The 22359-nt window shown below is 29.1% G+C and overlaps 1 protein-coding gene across 2 annotated transcripts; it reads right to left on the bottom strand.

The window, feature by feature from the left end:
• Positions 1-8141: 8141 nt before the first annotated feature.
• Positions 8142-21748, bottom strand: LOC141672298 (carbonic anhydrase 2-like). 2 transcript variants are annotated; one of them, XM_074478870.1, is made up of 10 exons: positions 21597-21748; positions 20266-20367; positions 12317-12378; positions 11856-11984; positions 11201-11249; positions 10963-11079; positions 10305-10358; positions 9742-9827; positions 8836-8941; positions 8142-8448 (listed from the first exon to the last, which is right to left on the bottom strand). In XM_074478870.1, exons 2-10 carry the CDS (start codon positions 20311-20313, stop codon positions 8284-8286), a joined length of 816 nt encoding a protein of 271 aa, XP_074334971.1. In that variant the 5' UTR covers positions 20314-20367; positions 21597-21748; the 3' UTR covers positions 8142-8283. The 2 variants fall into 2 exon arrangements, with proteins under 2 accessions (XP_074334971.1, XP_074334976.1); XM_074478875.1 differs by lacking the exons at positions 20266-20367; positions 21597-21748 and adding an exon at positions 12884-13005.
• Positions 21749-22359: the final 611 nt, after the last annotated feature.

Here is a 22359-nt window from a genome sequence, read left to right as displayed (position 1 = left end):
TGGCCAACACCATTAATATGTAGCACTATATTAAGTTTGCGGAGCATGGCGAGAACTAAACAGTAGCGGTACATATTGTTTCACCTCATTTATATAACTTCAAAGTTTGTTCTACAAAGGGATCATATCCTTCTGTACAGGTCCAGCTACCATAAATAAGTCATAAACTTTGTAGTACCATCGTTTTTCAAACTTGGTCTTACCCGGCAAACGCATGATCAAGTCATGAGAGGGGACTGTTGTTCTAAGGCATGGGTTGCGAGGTAAAGGCTATTATAAATTTTAAACTCTACATGAAACTTTTGTGGTTAATTACTGAACTTAAAGTATTCATACATGATTTCAATTAAGAAAAATGTTAGAGGTTCTAGATCGGGTACAAAAAAGTTTAACATATACATGTTTTAGATTTCGATTGACTCAACCCACGTGTATTCATAACGATATCATTACATAAAAACACTAGCTTCAAGTTTTAGAAGATTGTACGGATAATCAAGTACACAGAAATGAAACCCGAGCAAAAACTTTAAGACGCTCTGAAGGAAAATAATCTATGCAAATCATTAATATTCTGTTAAAAAAGTGAGTCGACGTACACTCTGATCCTCGAAACCTCTTAACTCCGATTATAACAAGAACTGGAGAGAGCAATTAATTTAGCCACCGGGTTCCTGAAATTTCAAGCACATTAATACTAGTGGTCACACATAAATCATACATTTGGCAAGTCCCTTGGATTCAGCAGCTGGTGAGCAAACTTAAAAGGTAAACTTATGTAATGAAAGCAATTGCACAGCAGAAGGGGCATGGTGTGTGCTGACTGCTGAGCTAGTGAGTGCTCAGTGGTGAATTAAAGATCTTGTTTCTTGGCCATGTTTGCCAAATCCTTTTGACCCTTCAGTAATTATTCTTGTTTTTACTTGATTGTTCCTTTGTTCATTTCTTGATATTGATAGTGGGCTACAAATTTCACATGCAATATATAGCTCCAACTCACCCCATGCATCGTTATCCACGTACCACATGGATGTTTTCTTATAAAGTTTGAGATATATTATAAACGTTTTAATTACATGCTATAGTTAAATCTCTTAAAATAAAAGCTTGTGATCAAGAATAAATATTAATTTAATGAATTTATTATTTTATTAGAAATAAAAAATATTGTATTAATTATATTGAGACGGGTAAAAAATATAATTTTAGCGAGATTATTATTTTATGGATTATTATTTAATCAGGATTTAACTATAAATAAGTGTTACATGTACAAGATTGGACACAAATTTTTTAGAAAATGACGTGAAAATAGGTAAAATATTTTAATTCATGTTATTTAATTGTATGAATACATGAGACATATTACAATTAAAACTTAACACATATTATCTTGTGAAAAATTGTATGTTCAGTCTTATAACCCTGACAATTTCCTTTATTACATGGATGTAGTATAATTTTATTTTCATTTAAACGCTTTCAAACGAAGATAGTGCAATCAAACTTGTTCGGTTGTTTTACTTAAAGCTAATCCTGTACCAAAATGTAAATTGGACATAGCATGATAACACAAATCTGACTCGGTCGATAATCGATACCCCTCTTAATTTAGAATGAAAAAAGGAAAAGAAAAGAATATGCTTATGTAAAATCGATACTACACGTAAGGTGGAAAATTGTTGCATTTCAAAATCAAATTTCCACAACTATGTACTTGAAAATTGAATGTATACAAACATAAGGGGTTCTTTTTCTTTAGTACCGCAAAAAAATTAAAGTAGCACATGATCTATTACTTTGGGATTTTGATTTACAGCTAGGAATCCAAATATACAGCAGATGTCTGACATACTGGTGTACACGATTCGATCGGTTTTGGGGTAAAAGTTGAACAAAACCGCGAATAGCGGTTTTAAAAAATTGGCATCCGCAACCGTACACCAAACCGCGAAGAGCGGTTTTAGAAAATTGTCATCCGCAACCGCTTGCGGTTAACCGCGTCAATTACGGTTGCGAATTTGCGGTTATTCCGGATCGGTTAGCGGTTCAACCACTTATTTTAAAATAATTAATAATTTGCAAAAAAATAAATTCAGAATATTAATAAATTCAAGTTTAAGTTACGTGATAAATTTTCATTCAAAAATAAAATACAAACTAATGCACCGTGTGTAGTAAAGATATTAAAAACATACAAAAATATGGAAGCGAGAGAAAGGAAAAAAAAAAGGATAAAAAAAATTACATGTTTGATTACATTTTCCATTTGTTCCGTTATATATCGTATAATGATTGTGAATCTTATAAACGAAGTGTTTACATTAACCCAAGATTAGTTAATAAATGTGTATATTTATTAATTTATATAATATCAACTACATTTTTAGAAATATATTTTATTATAAATATATGTTGCGATTTTGCGATTTTCAAAAATTTAAAACCGCATCGAAATCGCGAATGAGCGGTTTTTAAAATATATACCGTTGGCATAGCCATAGCATCAAATATATATTGTTAAAATATATAAGATTTTATTCAAATTTTCTTTTATCGTTTTAAGGTTTTAAAGTGACCGGTTACTTAACATGGTATCAGAACTCAGTGCATGGACGGACTCGGGTTCGAGCCCTTGCACCCTATTTATTTAATTTAAATATTTGTTAATGAGTATGATATGGGTATTGTTTATATTTATTATTGTCAATCGAGACGAAAAGTATCGTATAATTGAGGAGAGTGTTGAAAAATATAATATCATATTCAGGCTTCCTCTACCATCGTAAAATTTTAGAGCGACCGGTTATTAAGGACAATTACATTAAAATGTAACTTGATTTGTAAATGTTCATATTACTAGTAATAAGCCGCTCCCTCCGTCTCAATTTACACGAGTCAGTCAATATTAAAAGTTAGTTTAAAAGATTATAATCGACTTAGGCCCCATTTGTTTGGCCCTTAATGTTTCTGAATGAACATTAATCTCAGCGCATCTTTCATTCAGTTCATTTGTTTCAAAATTTTCAACACATAAGCGATTCTTATATTATTTAATCATTCATGTAAAACACTATATCAGAATGGTTCACATGGTGTTGCTCTCCTTTTTTATCCGTTTTTTATTTTGTTTTATTTTATTTTTTTGAAACTCGTGTTTTATCTTTTGTTTTTGATATTTTATTATATTATCATTACGGCATTGATATTTTATATCATTTTTTACTAAAATTTAAATGAATAATACAATAAATGAGTTAATTTGTTAATTTAATAATCTATAAGAATATTTATGTATCTATATTTGATATCTATCTATACTATATTATTATATACCGAAAAATTTGGGAGTCGGTCGCACCATAATTACTTAATTTACTTAACTATCCTTAATTAATTTTATTTTTTATTTTTTTTACTTAATTATCCTAACATAATTAATATACAAATCAAATAACTTTTTCAAGATAAACACATTATCCTTTTTATTTTACCCAACTAAAACATTTTTTTATAAAGAAATTAAGAGCAAGTTTATTTTATAAAATATTATATTTACTAATAACTAACTAATTGTTTTTACTAAAATACATTAGTACCTTTTTTATTTTGAACATGTTTTTATCCTAATAAGTTTACAAATTGATTAACTTTTTAACTAAAACACATTATCTTTATTTAAATATTTAGCACATCTAACATTTTAAAAGTTTAGTACTTCTAACATTCAATAATATATAGATTTCAAAATCTTGTAATTTTTTAGACTTAATAATTAATCACAGAATACAATCATTCATAAATCATAAAAAAAATTCCATGCCAAACAATCTTAATCATTTAATATTCAGATTTTTGATTCATTCAGATCATTCAGAAATATTAATGATTCAGATATAAATAATTCAGATTTACCAAATGACCCCTTACTAACATTTATTTACACCCATATAACTCAATGGAATAACGAGTGTGTATCTATAACGTAAGAATCAAATTTCGGGAGATACGTCTATATTTATGAATACCTTTAAATAATTTTAAATTTTCAGGAATATTTTCATATTTTTTTCAAAAAAAAATAGTAAAATATAATAAAATTTTATTTTAGGAAGACACCTGTTCCCATATCTCTAACTAGATCCCTTGCTTATAACAATCTTAACTAGAGGAAGTTTATTATTTCTGGGACAATTTTTGGAACAATGAAGAAACAACTCCGATAAAATGAGATTTTATGAGACAAAGCTGAGTACAAATTAAACAAAGAAACTGTCCGCACTCTTTATTCGGAGCTATGTAAGTAAAGGAATCAAAGTAAAATTTATAAGCTACAAAAACCGTAAGAAAGATGTTTGGTAGTGTTTTTATCTAAAAGTTACTATCAAAAACATGTTTCTCATGTTCCTCATATTTTTTTAAAAAAAACTTGTTTTCATCCCAACTTTTGCATGAAATGGTTATTAATTTTACCATCAAATTTTTTCAAAATTATTTTTTTATAAATTATATATCAAAATATACATTAGTTACAAAAAATTATCAAACATTTATCTAATTTTACTGACAATATTTTTTCCAGAAATACTTTTTTTCACAATACAACAATCTCAAACATAGCTTAAGTGTGTAGTACTGACAGTATAATCATTTTGCGTGCGAGCATAAAATTTATGCACATTTAGTATCTCTATATTTTTGAAAACAAACTGTTCTCGTAAAAATTCTGTGGTTTGCGAATTATAATTTTCTGCTAAGCACAAGAATTCGAATTTGTGATCTTTGTGAGAGATAACTGTCGGCATACATAACTTATTTATTTATTTTTTGCATGAAATTGACACATGCTCAACGTGTAAAGCTTGAGAAAATAGGCCAAGAATTACAAATAATTGTACTTTGAAATGATAAATTAACAAATTATATAGCAGTTGTCGGTACGAGAAGAACAATTTGAAGACGACAAAAGCAAGAAAGTTGTTATTAGCATGATAGAGAGTCGATAGGGATCATATGTACATAGAAATAAAGCATAGATTTCGAATATCTGACATGTATCCACATCTAAAAGAAGCTGACCCAAGAGGCAGAGATGGAAAAAAAATATAAGTAAATTAAAACATAATCATGAATCATGATGAATTGGCGCATCTATCCACTTGTTTTCATTACATTTAAGATATAATTTGAAGAACGAAATTTTGGGAACATCTTTTAAAACGAGAATAAATATGATTCCAAATTTTCAAGAACAATATCATGAATTTAAAAATATAAAAAATTAAAATCCTCCGTCCTTTTGATTTGTTATCAAAAGAATTGAGTACGAAAATTAAAAAAATATGGATAAAATAGTGAAAAATAGAAAGAAAAGTGGGTGAAGTGATTAGACTCATTAATTTTTAATGTATAAAAGGGAGATAGTGAGGTAAAAGTAGTGTGAAATGGAAAAAAAATGGGGAAATGGTGGGATCCATTAACTATTATTGGTAAGTTTTAAAATATAAAAAATTGAATGATACATCACAAAAATAAAACCGTAAAGAAATGTAAAGGATGGAGGGGAGTAAGTGATTTGTGAATATATTTGAGAAACATAAAAAATTGCTAATTTTCATGGGAACTAAATCCACCAAATAAATAAATTCTACACAAAAAATTATTAAAAAATATGCTCTTGGTGGGAGGTTTTGAGGACTACGGCCACCTCATGCCCCCCTAAATTCATCCTCAAATAGTAGAATAATATCAAAGATCTGGAAAATCTTATAATATTGACATGCTCATGTCGCGTCGGTGGATTACATGACCACGTTAAAATAGTAGTTTTTTGATGACAAGATAAATTATATTAGTGCTTAAAACTGCATGATCACGCGCTTTTAATTAATATTTATATTTAATTAAGATTGATTTTATTTTATTTTAGGAATTTTTTATCCTTATATAAATGATCTTATAACGTAACATATTAAATTTTTATAATTAAAATCAAAATCTTAAGAAGTTTTCACCCTTGAGAGCGGATTTCAAAATTATTTTTTCACATTCATGTTTGCGAATTTATATTTGTTCTTAAAAATTAGTACTTACTTCCTTCATTCATACTATAACATTTGAAAAAACATTATATTATGTATGTATGTGAAGTGACGCAAACACATCGTAATGTAGAATTATAATATACACCATCTGTCCCTCCCAACTGTTATCGTTTCTGGGAGAGTGTCCGGCACGCATTTTAAGATAAAGAAAAAGTATAGTTTTATAACTTTTTTTAAAAATTTTATTTTTCTGAATAAAAGTTTAAACATTCTATTTTTATTCAGAAAAAAGAAATTTTTTAAAAAAAGTTATGGAACTATACTTTTTATTTATCTTAAAATGCGTGCCGGACACTCTCCCAGAAACGATAACAATTGGGAGGGACGGAGGGAGTAGTATACTTTTAGATGTTCATAATTTTTGTGAGTACATCTCGGCTCCATTTTGACTAGGGAAAGGGGCCGTACACTGGACACGCTTAAAGAAATTATTGAAATAAAATGGAGCCACTGTTCGTTTTCCTCTAACAAATTTAGTGGTGCAACTGATGTGCAGCAGGCCTGCTAAGTGAGCTGGAATATACAGAAATCATTTGCATTAATAATTTGATTATTGTATATATACAGGTAAGAATTTAAGTCTGGTATTGAAGTAAGGGTGACATAACTATAGGTCATCAGTATTGAAGACCATGATACTTCTTTTCTTTTGCATCGATCTGTATAACTGTATGAGATTAGATTATCAGAAATATCAAATATTAGGAAGCATCCACAGTTTGACACTAGTACATTTTAACATGTGGAGCTGTAAAAGTAGTTAATTAGAATTTTAACTTACTCGGATCAACTTCTCTGCGTACCTGACAAATGGATTCGATCAAGACGATTAGGTTGGACTAGTATGGCATTTCATATCTATAAATTCATCAAATTTTTATATTTTCACAAAGTATAAATTTCAGTTGATACGTATGAAAAATGCTAACTCGTCTGAATCGTCATGTGGTGAATAGTCCGACAATTTGGTTCGCGTCAGGCCGTGTGGTTGTGTTCGAGGTACGGATATTGTCGAGGACACCCGAAGAGGGCCACTCAAGTTCAATCAATAGTTCAATTTCAAGTTCGAAACATGGATCGGAAATAATTTTATACATTCGAGTTTGCCTCAAAAATTCAAATCAATTTCCTCAAATATTGACTAATGCTCAAAAATATGATTAGTTTAGACTCGAGTTCGACTCAATTAAATTTATAAAATATAGATAAATTTTGAATACCTATAAAAAAGGTAATTTATAACATATAAAAATTAAAAAAATAATGAGGTCTCAATAAGGTTAGCAAACCCTTATTAGCCAAGTAAATTAAACTCGAGTTCCTTTGATAAATTTTAATATTTTACAAGCCAACCTTGTGTAGCCCAGGAATAGTTTGGTTTATGCCCCTAGTCTGAGATCTTGCGAATTGTATATCCGAATGTTAAAAATAAAAGATGCGCATTCAAATAAATTATTTATTTCTGAATATTACAAGATAAATGCTTATATAATCATGCATCAACTTGAGTCTCATCCAGTGACACAAATTTCTTGTATAGGGGGTGTCCCATTGAAAAAAAAATTCTACTTCCACAGCCGATTCTGTGAATGCGAGTGTCAGAATTCAGAAAAAATGTTCGTTTCAGAATGATGCAATATATATATATATATGGTCATGGAGCCCGAAATATCAAAAAGTAAAATTATCATAAGTTATCAAGTAGCCCAAATCTAATGGGTTGGGGGAGTAAAGTAGTATTGTACAAGGCCGAGGCAGTACCAAATGGGCCCATTAGAATTAGCCCAAACCAACTCTGCACTTGTCACACTAATTATAAGTTTGAACACAGGTGAGTACTTTTAAACAAAAGTTACATCTGTGGAAAAAGATTAAAACTTAAATAAGACTACCTTTGAAATAAACAATAGCTTCTGATAAGATGTGAAAGGACTATATATGAAATAATATGCAAACTTGTCATCTAGTGATGCCTTTCTTTGAACATCCTCTATTATGTGCTACGGAGGGTCATGAAATTAAACAAAGATATAAAGATTGCCGCCAATAAACCATATTCTATAAATTTTCAAGGACAGAAGTACCACATATGTCTGATGATACAAGTTGCAGGAACTTATTTTTGTAAACATCAACAGTAAAGAACTTTCACAGATTCACAAAAAGATAAAAGAAGTTCTCAGATGGTGATTGAAGTTGTAAGGCCAAAATCAAGACTCCACAACTCAAAAGACCCCTGAACAAAATCGTAGTGTCCTCCTTTCAACGTCAGAGCGTTCTTCGCTACAGCTTCTCTAACAAATGGATATGTGAGTAGGTTCGCCAGCGACACATTCACAGCCTCCTGCAACATTTTCACAACGCAAAAAAAAATCAATGGCTTCAATGTTAATGGTAGATAGACATGGAAAGAGCCTCTCATGATTCAACATTAGAAATATTGATTCAGCTGACTCCAACAGTGCTATAATTTCACCTAATTCAGCCGTTGAGGGTTTTTGTTATAGGATTACAAGTTAAAAAGTTAAAACTGAAAAAAAATTAGTTTGAAGTTCATTATGCAGAAACAACAGCAAGTTCTTCAAGTCATCTATGTTCGTGTCAGAATCATAAGATGAAATAATTAATTTAATGACTGGATATATCTAGAAATTTAACTATGAAAGTGCTGTAGAAGACTCTTTCTATAAATCTAGTAAAACAATAAACAAGTGATAATAGACAGGCTTACTTTCTCCAAACATGTGTGCTGTTCTGGGCTAGCCAAATGGCCTAATTCTCCTTTCACCTTAGCCTTTGCAGGTGCACATATTTTCACCCAGTCCTCGATGAAATCACTGAAAGAAAAAAGAAAAACAGCATTGATATTTGAACTTATATAATCTAGTGCACATTTCAAGCCATCCATGTGGTTGTTGGTTCCTACACCGACGTATTTAAACTTGCAGGAAATGAAAAAAATTATCTGAAGGGAAGGGACTTGTAATGCAAGGATGCAACCCTTGAATAACACATGAAGAGAACTCATGGAACTGGAGGGATAACGTTTCTTTATGCATATTAGTTTTGCACAAGAACTGGATTTCAGATGTTCTAGAATTATCCTTTCCTTTAGTTAACCTCTTTTGCAAAATGTTTTAAGAATTTTTCCAACCTAATAATAATAATCTAAACCTGAAATACTCTGCCAAAAGACTAAATGATAGTAGAGTCGTATACTTCCGGTTTCATCCAGAACTAAGCGACTCTTCAGCATCGCCTCCATGATGCTATTTTAATTAAACATCGCACAAGAGATCCCATCTGATATCTACTATGCCTATTTAGGATTATCATATAACTGCTCTAAATGATGAGTGATGACCGGATACCTTGTCACATTGACGTTAGACTGCACTCATTTTTCATAAAACAAACCACCAACAGGGCAGTGAAAGACACTGCTGAAAATAAAAACTTTTAAACTTGAGATTAATTTGTGTCTAACAAACACCACCATCAACCCACCATAACTTGTTGACAACAGCTTTAATCATTTAAGTAAATATAATAGATGAACTCCAGGCAAAATGATTCTTCATCAATATAGTTATGCTCTAAACAGACACTATAGATAGTATGGCACAAAGAGAGTAACCTGGCAGTGGTCCCATCATCAGGAAGAGACATAAGACCCTTAATCCCACCACAACAGCTATGTCCAATAACTAAAATACTCTCCACCTGGAAAAAAACAGCGTTTTATGATTTGATTGCTTCGTTTGTTAACTACAACTACTAAACAAAGCAACAATAATGGATCAAATACCTACATTATTACAACTACATTTTAAACCGGGTCTCCGGTTCAATCAATGGTCAATTGACCAGCACAACTTTAATTATAAATAACTAGTTGGATCTCCATGACTATGGGATCAACTTTTAACACTCAATAAGATGATTCTGACCAGAATGATAAGAGAAGAAGTTGGGTATTTTCAATAGAACTTTAAGTGTCGGAATATTTGAAAATTATGTTTGACAAGACCAGGGGCATCTGAATAGGACTTCTTAACTTGCCGCATGCCCCTCATCCACTATAGTCTGTAATTTGTTATCAACTCAAAGCTCCTAATCTATCTTTGACTTGTTCAAAGATTAGCAAACAAGGCGAAAAGAATAAAGTATGGTACCACAAGATAAAAAAATAATTTTCACCTTTAAGTGAACTACAGCATATTCGATGGCCGCCCCTGCTCCAGAGTATTTTGTCTGCAGCATACAAACAGAGGAAGACAATTTAAAAATGTTATTCAACAAATGCAAAGGAAAGAGAAAAATTAAACAAATAACCAATCAAATTAAGTCATTAATCAAGTTGACTTAAAATCTATTAATTTAATATACAACCAAAACTTTATTTCCCTTTCTGGTGAAGGTACAGCTACACAGGTTACATAGTTAACAACTACCGGCTAACAGGACAAGATCCTAGAAGTTTATGCATGTTAGTGATCTAGTTGTGAAATAAATTTGACCCTATATTTTAGGAAGTCATCAAAAATTTCCAGAGGAGAACTTTTTTAATATTGAACATAATGTTAAATCATTAGCCATATATAGGGTCAACTGACTCCAAATATCATAAAATAAGACCACATCTTAAATTATCCATGGCCAGAAGTCAAAACTGGTCCTGCATTATAATAATCACAGGTTTGAGCTTTAGCCAGCCTATTATTCACTGGCCTTATCTCAGACAGTGAGTTAAGTTTATCACTTTGATTTCCCCTCCAACTACTTAACTATAGCATACTGAATTTTTCAAACATGTGTTTAGTACATATACTAGATCTTCTTCTATTTACGTGCAAACCTTGTCAAATGGAGGGACCATGTTTGCAATGTTTCTGACTATAAAGGCTTCTCCTGGCTGAAAATTGAGGATATGAGAAGGGCAAACTCGAGAGTCTGAGCAGGCAAACACCAAAAACTGCAGGACGGTAGATACAGAATACACAATTAGGTTCACAACATGGTTTAGTAACCATAAAAAACTTTGTTGCAAGGCAGTAATCACACTTAGATATTTTGGGCGGCATGTATATACTAACCTTTGGACTCTGCCCCTTGGCAAGCTCACCAAACAAATCCGGATTCTTTCTGCAAAAAGAGGCAGGGCATGAATCCAATTAAAATTCTGCAATCAAAGAAACTACATTGCCGTCCAATAATTTTATTATAACAAACAACTGATCAATCAACAACTGTCCATATTGTCAAATGCAATCAAACCTCAACTCATTCATCTTCACTTGTTTTCAGGAGACAAACAATCAATACACCTAATAAAACAACATCCCTCTGAAATTACTGCTAAATCGGATAAAAAATGTTGTGTGCGATAGTCAAGTATCTACATGTTATGTTATCTGATAGATCACGGTCTTTTCAGTAAAGTATTCACCACTGTCACTCAGGTCAAATGTATAGCACCAATCTTCCAACATATAAAAATGCTGTTGGAATCTTGTAGCATGAAGATATAACAAAATGCAAGAATACAATTTAGAATTCTACTTTAGACTTTAGTACTTTACCAGCACCACTAGTCAGACACAGACTACAGTACTACACAACATGATAATTATAGGAAGCAGTACTTATATAAACAAACAGCATATTCATATTTAACAAAAGCCTTTACCAATTTCTAATGTAAAAAAAAAAGTGAAAACTACAGTGTCTTATAAAAGTGGTTATACATACTCGTATTTCTCAGTCTTGAAATGTGTGAACCCGGCTTGAATCTTCTCAACCGGGTTAAACTCAGCTTCCAACTCGGCGGTTAATTGCTTGATCTTAGCGGCGGCGACCCCTTCGAGGCCACTCTTTTCACTGTGACACAAATTCCCAGAAACATTAATCATTTCATTACAACTTTCACTAAAAGTCAAAACATAAGAATAACCACAAGTTCCCTTGGCCCCCACAAACTGCTCCCACATCAACAACATAAATGAATCCCTATATTTGTGAACTGAAATATTCTGCCATGATAATTTCATTTTCATGTTGATGAAATTGAAATTTCAGATATTATGGAGAAAATTTATTGTAGTTGAGAATCCCGAATAATAGATGATAAAATAAAATGTAAATTTTAATATAAAAAGTGAAATAAAATAATAATATTATAATGATAATGGAATCATAGGTATAGGTAGTACCTGAGAAGGTTCTGTAGAGCAGCAATGGCGTCCTCGTATGAACCTGGCTCCATATCTTCAACCTGCCAATTCATCATTACACACGCCACACAAAATCACCATCATCAACTCATATATAATATGTATACACACACAATGATCTACACATACATATACACACAGATAGTATATGGATCAGCTTGGTTCGTTTACGGCTCTATCACACATTCAGAATTATACGTGTGTTCTCATGAGTAATGAATTTTTATAAAAATAGATGAAACATGGAAAAAAAGCATGATCAAAAGGATAACAGTGGAAATCAGATACAATGAATATTCCAGAATTAGGTACTGTAGAGAATTCAAAAAAGGCAACATGGAAACATGTACATACATAAAGATAGACCACGAAGAGAAATTAAACATGATCATCAAGAAATGAATATGTGAAAACTGAAAAGATGATCATGGTGTGTGTAGATCTGTGTAATTGTACTTAAGCTCCGAGAATTGAGGTAAATAAAAATAATAATTAAGGAAGATGATTAAAAAAATGAGATGATAAAAAGAGGAAGGTATCCCCCACCTGATCCTCTTCAGAAATGAGTAGTACGATTACTTTTGTTTTAGCAGAAAGAAATAACACCTCATGAGTTGTGTTGTTTCCACTACTACATGTGTATATATATACTTGTTACTTGTAATTTAACTGAGTTTATTGTTGGTGAAATACTACTTGTCACCCTCATTTGTTTGTGTTAGAAAATTGGCACTTCTTTTTCTCACCGTTTCATCGACCATAACGCGTTTCGCGGCCCATAATTTTATTCTTATTTATTCTTCTTTTAGTATTATTGTTTTCGCTTTTCTAGCTGCCCATTTCTATTATTTTTTACAAGGTGGATTAGCGGATAGTTACTAGATGCAGCGGTTTAAATTAGTAAAGAATTATTGGATGTAGCGATTTAAATTAATTGTTTTTAACTAATTGATTGATTAAGTTATTTTGACTGGTTTTAACTGTTTCACAATAAAATTATTTGTTAAATAGAAGTTTCAATTAATCTTTTGCGGTATCTTCTTGAAAAATCTCTTCCAAGTAGTTTTTCAAAAATAATTTTTGGGACAAATTAGTGAATAATTATTAGATGTAATTGTTTAAATTAGTTGTTTTAACTGGTTGATTAAGTAAATTATTTTGACTAACTGATTAATTTTAGCTGTTTCACAATAACAATATTTGATAAATAAATATTTGAATTAACTTTTTAATATTATCTACTTGAAAAATCTCTTTCAAATAATTTTTTCAGAAATAGCTTTATGGAATAAAAAGCTATTTCAATTGCTAACTCCAAAACAATATTAGGGGTTTCATGTTGTTAAATATTTGATTTGATTAAAAACCCATTTTTTTACCGAAAAGTTAACTTTTAAATCGGGAGTCCAAAAGATAGAAGCAAAGCCATCAATTCAACCATTATAGATATAATTTATTATTTCTTTTATCGTAAATAATCCGCGACCACTACCCTTCGGGTACACACTGGTTAATCGCTACGGGCTCACGTAATAGTCAGCAAATCTCGTGAACTAAGTTAAGCCGCATTTAAGCAACAGAAGAATCGGGAGTCATAATCATAGATTCTCCGTGTGATTTGAACGTGTGACTAAGAGGATAGTTATCGTCTGTTTAATCAACTGAGTCAACCCTTACGTGTAATTTATCATTTTTTTATGGTGAACCCACTTTATGATTTTAATTTGCATTTTCTAATTGCTCTTTTAACTCATTAATTTTGCAACATAAATTTTCACGGATATAAGTAAGCCACCTCATGAAAGACCTATAAAATTTAGTAGTTAAAATGTGTTTATGGACCTATTAAATCTTTTATATATAACATGTGTAAAAGATTTTTTATTTAAAATTTTGGCCGATCTACTATCAAAACAATCTCAATCATTAATTAAATTTTTTTTAAATAGATAATCAAGATTATATCTTATTAAAATAAAACCTTATTATAACTTGAAAAGGAGATCAATTAAAAAAGACCAAGAATGAAAAACTAATTAATACAATCTTGATAAATATGATTAGAGGTTCAATCATTCGTAAAAATAAAAAGTTTATGTTGTTCTACTAGTATCCAAACATGAAATTACGAAACAATAATACATGGGTAGATAGAATATAATTAAGTATTTTACTATATATACCTCTATATATATACATCATCAAAAAATTTTAAATTAAAAGCTTTGATCTTGTACCACAAAAATAATCTCAATCATTTACCTGATTTTTTTAAAAACAAACGATCAAGATTATATTATAATAAATCATCAAAAATAAAATCAAACAATACAACAACATCAGAAATAATAATTTATATGTACATAAAAAATTATAAAAAAACAAGTAAATTTTAAAAAATAGTGCACTGCACCAGTTATAAATCCGTACTAAAAAAATTCATAATTTAAATGATATTAAATTTTTAAAGAGAACATGTAGTTCGAAATCAAATTTAAATATTTTAACCGATCATGTTTGTAACAATTTACGAGCTTGTTGTATACGGGGTTGCTATTCATGAGTCAAAATACTATTTCTATTTTGGGGAGACAATTATAATAACGGGGCTCACGGAACGTTACGGGAGGCAAAGGCCATTTCCATCCAATCTCTTCTATATATAATAGCACAACATGGGGATAATATTTTGAGATTAACAAAATCTCATTTAAAAAACTAAATTATCCATATTTTTAATATTTATATAAAAGTTGGGTTTTATAAGAATCAAACTCGAGTTGCTTCATTCTCCTATACAACCTCGTACCATTACACCATATTGTCACATGTGCTTTTTATCGTACACATAATATGTAATAATATGTAAGTGTGCTAAAAAAATATTTTATTTACTTTAAAGATAGCTACTTAAATTCCGCAAAAAAAATGATAGTTACTTGAATATTTGTACAATTAATTTTAAAGAACTGAATTCCAGATATAAATTTAAGCATAGTACATAAATGAATTATTATCTTATTTATTATTATTTTTTAGTTTGAAAATATATCTCATATATTTTTAACATATTTTTTATTATAAAAAGTAATTAAAATGTACATATATAATGTTTAAATAATATATTGAAAATAGAATCGCCTATATATAAATAATCTAGATTGGTATTAAATATTTAGATAAGTTTGAATTATAATGAGTTAATGAATTTTAGTTTATTTTGAATTTGAAATCAAAATTTGACCCATTGTTCAAAAATTACTCGAAATTTGACTACATGACTAGCCGAAAAATATTGTCACATTCTACGTTTAGTAAATTTAAATTACAAGTTCGACGAGAATATCTTACCAATAATATGAATTTTTTTGATATTTTATATTAATATAAATTGATGTGTTTGAGATATTTATAGGATCAAGTCGATTAATTATTTGTATTGAACTTATTAACTTCACCGGTAGCGCAATAGTGTTTTGGGACTTGTCCCGATTTTAAAAATATTTGAAATTTGATATGAGATCTCACAAGATTTGTTAAAACTACGATAATATATTAAATCGATTTATTTTTCATTTTTCACTTAAAAAACTAGCATTTTAAAAAGAATTCTTTTAGATAAACAATATTTATTGATCAGGATAATATTGTACAAATATTTTGAATTATTTTAATATTTTAAATTATTCAAATAAAAGTTATATCTATACTATATTGTAGAATTTGATTCAATACATTTTATACAATTAAAAAATATATATATTATTCAATAATTTGAAGTAATTAACCAGTTCAACTAATATTTATAAAACTTTATTGAATTGAAAAATATTTAATTTTAGGAGAATAATATACAATATTATCAAATTAATATATGAAGAAATATTAGAGTTGTAATGAAAGAAATCTAAAAATAATTTAAATAACAATATAATTACAATTTTTCCTTCAAATTATTGAAAAAAATCATGAACATCAATAATAAGTCTTACAATATATAATTTATTTTTATGTTACATGATTGATACTCGGTCGCGTAAAAAACAGATATGGATTGTTTGTTAGTGATAATATGAATACCATATATAAATTATTACAATTTATTTATTACATAATTTTAATTTTTGAATAATTATAAATACATGTTATTTAAGTAATCAATTGTCTCACTAGATATTAATAATGATTATATATGTACATAAATAAGATATTTAGTATATAAATAATTGAAACCATCGTAATATCCTAAGGCATGTAACATACGATAATTCACATGCTAACATAGACACATAAAACTTAATCTTACTTTATTAAGAGTAGTGTAAAAAAACTAACATTTTTCCAAACATATATACGTTAAATTTCAAAAACTAACATTTTTCATTAAAATCAACTTTTATATTAATAGTAGTGTAAGTTTTATATTATTTTATATTATGATCGCAAGTAATTCTGAATTTAATTATTCATTTTTTTATCTTTTTAAATTGAGTAAGTTAATTATGAGTTAGTAGAGAATTCACTAATATAGACTAGTTATTTATTTAGTATTGTATTGTGCCTAACTAACCCTATTTTTAATATTTATATAAAAGATGTGGTTTGTAGGAATCGAACTTGAGATATTTCATTCACCTATACGAGATCTCACGAGATTTGTTAAAACTGCATTGATAGATTAAATCGACATATTTTTTATTTTTCATTTTAAAAAACTAGCTTTTTAAAAAAGAATTCTTTTAGATAAGCAATATTCATTGATCAAGATGATATTGTACATATATTTTGAATTATTCAAATAAAAGTTATATATATAATATATTGTAGCATTTGATTAAATGCATTTTATTCTATTTAAAGAAAATATATATATTGTTCAATGATTTGAAAGAATTAACCGGTTCAACTGATATTTATAAAACTTTTTCGAATTGAAAAATATCTCATTTTAGGAGAATAGTATCGTAATGAACGAAACTTAAAAATGGTTTAAATAATGATATGATTACAATTTTTCCTTCGAATTCTGAAAAAATCATGAATATCAATAATAAGTCTTTATAATATATAATATATTTTTATGTTATAACTATGATTGATACTCGGTTGCGTAAAAAATAGATATAGATTGTTTGTAGGTAATAATGTGAATACCATATATATATATATATATATATATTATTGCAATCTATTTATTACATAATTTTAATTTTTGAACAATTCATGTTATTTAAGTAATCAATTGTCTCACTAGATGTTAATAATGATTATACATGTACACAAATCAAATATTTAGCATATAAATAATTAAAACCATCGTAATTTACTAAAAAATGCAATATACGATACTTTACATGTTGACACACACACATATAACTTAATCTTACTTTGTTAACAGTAGTGTAAATAAAAAACTAACATTTTTCCATACATACATATGTTAAATTTTAAAAACTAACATTTTTCATTAAAATCAACTTTTATATTAACAATAGTGTAAATTTTATATTATTGTATATTATGATTGCAAGTCATTCTGACCTCAGTTATGCATTTTTTATCTTTTTAAATTAAGTAAGTTAATTGTAAGTTAGTAGTGAACTCGGTAATAATATAGTCCACTACATATAGTTTATTTAAATAAAATTCAAAATTTTTGGTCAACTGTGTATACGACATATATGTTTATTTTTAACTTTTTCTTTGTAAACATACTAATAACATTATGTAGATTAAATTTAATCGTTTCGTTTTAAACGTATACTAACTACCCTTTTTATATTAATTCATTAAATACAAATTATACAACACAAACAAGAATATATATATATATATATGTTGTTTAATGAGCTATATTTAAAACGTTGTGTAATTTGGTAATATTTTGTATGAAAATAATATACATTGATAAATAATCAACTTGTATTTGATACACGTGAGACATTGTACAATATTTACAAATAAAAAACAGCTAAAAACATTATAATTGTATGATGTATAAGTAAACTCTAGAAAATGACTCGTGACTCGCACGAGTTATTATGTTAGTTTAAATAAAACAGTTACAATGCCTTAATTTAATCGATACATCCAAGATAATGGGTGACCTATGAACAACATAATAGAATAGGATAAGCATTACAATTGTTATAAATAGTATGTTATATATTATAGCTGAATTATCAGAGCTTAATTATTGAACTTATATATTTTTATATTGTTTAGTCTTCTACAGCGGCTTCGTGGGGTCGGCACACATTATGCAAGTCCGTTTACTTTTACCCAATTTTAGAAATGTAGTGACGTATATGCAATTCTCATCCAAATATTTAAAAGAAATGTTTTTTAGAAGTGGTGAGGTCATGAAGCATGTGTTCTAGTTTTGAGAAATTTACGATATTTATTGAATATTAACTGTTAAAAATGAAAATAATAAAGTCAACAATATTTTCACGCCGTTTACTTAAATTTTTCTGTGGACGGTCGACTTTATATCAGACTTCAGAGAATTTAAAAGATTCCAACTTGTAAATTCTGATGCATATTTAATTTATTTGGGACTTGTGTATCCATCGGACAATTACATGATATGGACTTGTACACAGTTTAAGGGTGTGTTTGGTATTGTCAGCAACAGCAGCTTTTCGCTGAAAAGTAGTTAAAAAACTATTTGGTAAAGTTTAAAAACTGTTTTTCTGAAAAGTGTTTTTGGCTTAAAAGCTGTTGTTAGAGAAAACAAGTCCCCCCATGCTTTTAGAAAAAGTTGATTTTCAACTGTTGCGGGAAGCAGAGACTGATTTCACCATCAAATCTTACAAAAAGCATCATTATTTTTAATTTTTTGCATCAAAACATATACGAATCAAAAAAATTACCAAACAGTCCTCTGATTTTTTACAACAACACTTTTTCCAGCGGCACTTTTTCTAACAGCACAATAATTTTTAATAGCAATCCCAAACAGAGCCTAAGTGGGTGTCTAAGTTGAAACTTAATTATTTTTATTACATTTTTTTAGGGGAAAATTAATTATAAAATCGTACTTTTTTTCAACGACCCTAAATTATATATATAAATTTACAAGTAATTTAATTTTAGATTTCTTCCTATCATATTTCTTCCGTTAAAATATGAATTATATCGTTAGTTTTTCAATAACGTGACAAATCCCTTAAGAACGTTTTTTAAAGTTTCAGAGAGTCAAAAACAATTTTGAAGTTGATTTTGATGTCCAAATTTGAAGTTTAAGTAATCAAAACGCTCATTTTTGAATCCTCTACCCATCTATACCATCAAAATTCAGTTTGGAAAACTTTCAATTTTTGAATGGAATTAGGATTTTGAGTCGATTAATTTAGTGATGTTTGACGATGTTGATTAATAGAGTATTGAAAAACGAGCGATTTGGTTACTTAAGCTTTAAGTTTAGAAACTGGAATTATTTTCAAAATGGCCTATAATTCTTCGTACCTTCAAAAATGCTTCGGAACTAACGACGTCGATCTGATTTTAATAAAAGGACTCTAATAAAAAAAAATTAAATTACTTATAAATTTATATTTATAATTAGGGACCTAAAAAAAAGTATCTATAATGCAGTAACGTTAAAATTAATTATTCATTTTGTTATTGTTGATTAGCCAATGTACCACAACTAAAAGAAACGTTTAGTACGTTAGTCTAACGTACGTTAACCGATTAACGAAAAATGAGTTGTTCTAATTTTAACTTCTGTTACAACTTACAACTAGTTATTCGATTGAGGAGATCAATGTGTTAGAAACTTGGTACGAAATTAAGCTCAGTTATTCATATATTTTTTTATTTAAACCTTTTAAAATTACTTACGTTCGTATGATATCAAAAACAATTGAAAAAATAAGTGAAAATACTTGGCAAAAATAACAACTGAAAAAACATGTTCATACCTGGGACTTGACAGAGGCACCACAACAGAGCAGCATGCACTTCTTCATTTTCCAGCCTTATTAATCTTCTTTTTTTAACGTCCCAACTTTAATTTTTCTCCCCTGTTTGTGACAAAATAATTGTACAGGTTTTTACGGAATAATTAAGAAAATAATCATTCTCTATCCCTTGATTCTTAACACCTGAAATGATTGCATAATTTAAAATAAAAAAATAAAAAATAGAAGATGAAATGAAAGCATATACTAAATTAGTAAAAGTAATTATTCAGGGTAGCGGTTACGGACTACTTATAATAAAAAAGAAAAAAATAAAAAAAAAAATCGAGGCAGCCATTTTTGAGATTCAAATAAAATCAGACTACCTAATTGCCCAAACATTTGGGCCGTCCTGCTCAACTTTCAAATTGGAAAAAACTGACCAAAAGCCCAAAGGAAATACGGTCCTTGGATCAAAATATTTTTCATTGCTGTTAATTCAAACTACAATGCTAATTCTGCCATTATTTTCGATGAATTAATTTTTTTTACTAATATAACTTGTAATTTTAGCAATACAAGTATATGATATTCTGGGACTGAGCAGAGGACAAACTTTTAACAACTTGGACCGTCTCCTTAATTACCCACAAACATAACAATCCCACCAAACACCATGCACGAGTCAGCTACATGCACTTTCATCATCCAGCAAACCTTGAACATAATTTGACACTTGAAAACCTTTCACCCTATCACATCGTTTAGAATTTTCTCCATTCGCATCGTGCTCATACGGATTCATATTTCTTAGGCCTCGCTCCCGAGTTTTTTAAAGGGAAGAAAGTAAGTGATAAGGAGGTAAAGTACTTTCATCCCACTTTTGAAGTGAAAGTTTTGGAATGGAAGTTTGTTAAATTTACATTCATTGTCACTTGTTTTCGCTCATTTTAAAAACTCGGGAGTACAAATATGGATGCAAGTGAAACTACTTTACTCACCCACCACTTGCTTTCCTTCCTAATTAAAACTCGGGAGTAAGAGGTTAGTTTTACAAATACTACATTGACCGTCACCCAATGTTACAAAAGTCTAGTTTCAAAGCCTGAAATTTATATAGATTTGTTTGGGAACATGGATTGTGTTTGAACTTCCGCAAAAGTTCAAATCACAATCATGCAACATCCAGTATTACTAGTTTAAAAAAATATTACAATTATGTAAATATTTACGAAATTTTTTTTAATAGGATCATATATTAGTATCCTAACGGATACCTATCTATATAATTGGAGAATAATTTCATTAAAGTGTAGGAAAAATGAAGCAGGGTATAAGAATAGGGAGGGTACCTTAATTAGCAGGGCGTTGAATGCATAGATGGAGTGGATATATAGTTTGTTGTGGAGGACCCTGTAAAGTGATGATGAAGGAGACACCACGGTAATGTAAGTGGGAATAATATGAGCATTTCCGAATGTCAATTAGTCTCTGAATTTATTATTATTAGTATTTTTTTTAATATATTATATTTGTACAACTGTAGTAGTAGAATTGTGCTACAGAAACTAAAGGAGAGGAAGGTAAGGTAGGTGTTATCTAGATAACTAGATTGGGGATAAAGGAAAGCCAAAGGATAGTTGTCAACAGCTTCTTTTTCCGTTGAATGGCCCAATGCCACTCGTTTGAATTAGTCCCCCCATCTCCACAATTCAACATTGCTCCTCTATTTTCAAAAATTAAATTAGATAACGGTTGAAAACAAAATGGCCTTTTTCTTGTGATAAAATAGAGCACATAATTGGGCCGGCGATCCCGACATCCAATGAGCAAAAATTATGAAATTTGTAAAGGTTTTATGTGTGTCATAATTTCATAACACTTTTAATTTACATCCGCATCAATTTTCAGTATAGTATTTAACTTGTATTAGAGTTGTTTTTGTAATTTTTTTAATAATTTTTTTATGTACTTTACGTGTGTTTTTTCACTTCTATAAAACTCCAAAAAAATTATTTAACAGAGGGTCTCAAAAATAGTTAAAATTAATATATTTGTGAATTTGGGCCTGGGACCCTTTCAGCAAAGTCATTGACCCTTTTGTTTCAAAATGAA

The sequence above is a fragment of the Apium graveolens genome, chromosome 1, assembly GCF_009905375.1.
Source record: "Apium graveolens cultivar Ventura chromosome 1, ASM990537v1, whole genome shotgun sequence".
NCBI classification, from domain to species: domain Eukaryota; kingdom Viridiplantae; phylum Streptophyta; class Magnoliopsida; order Apiales; family Apiaceae; genus Apium; species Apium graveolens.
This window is presented reverse-complemented; position numbering and strand designations above follow the sequence as displayed.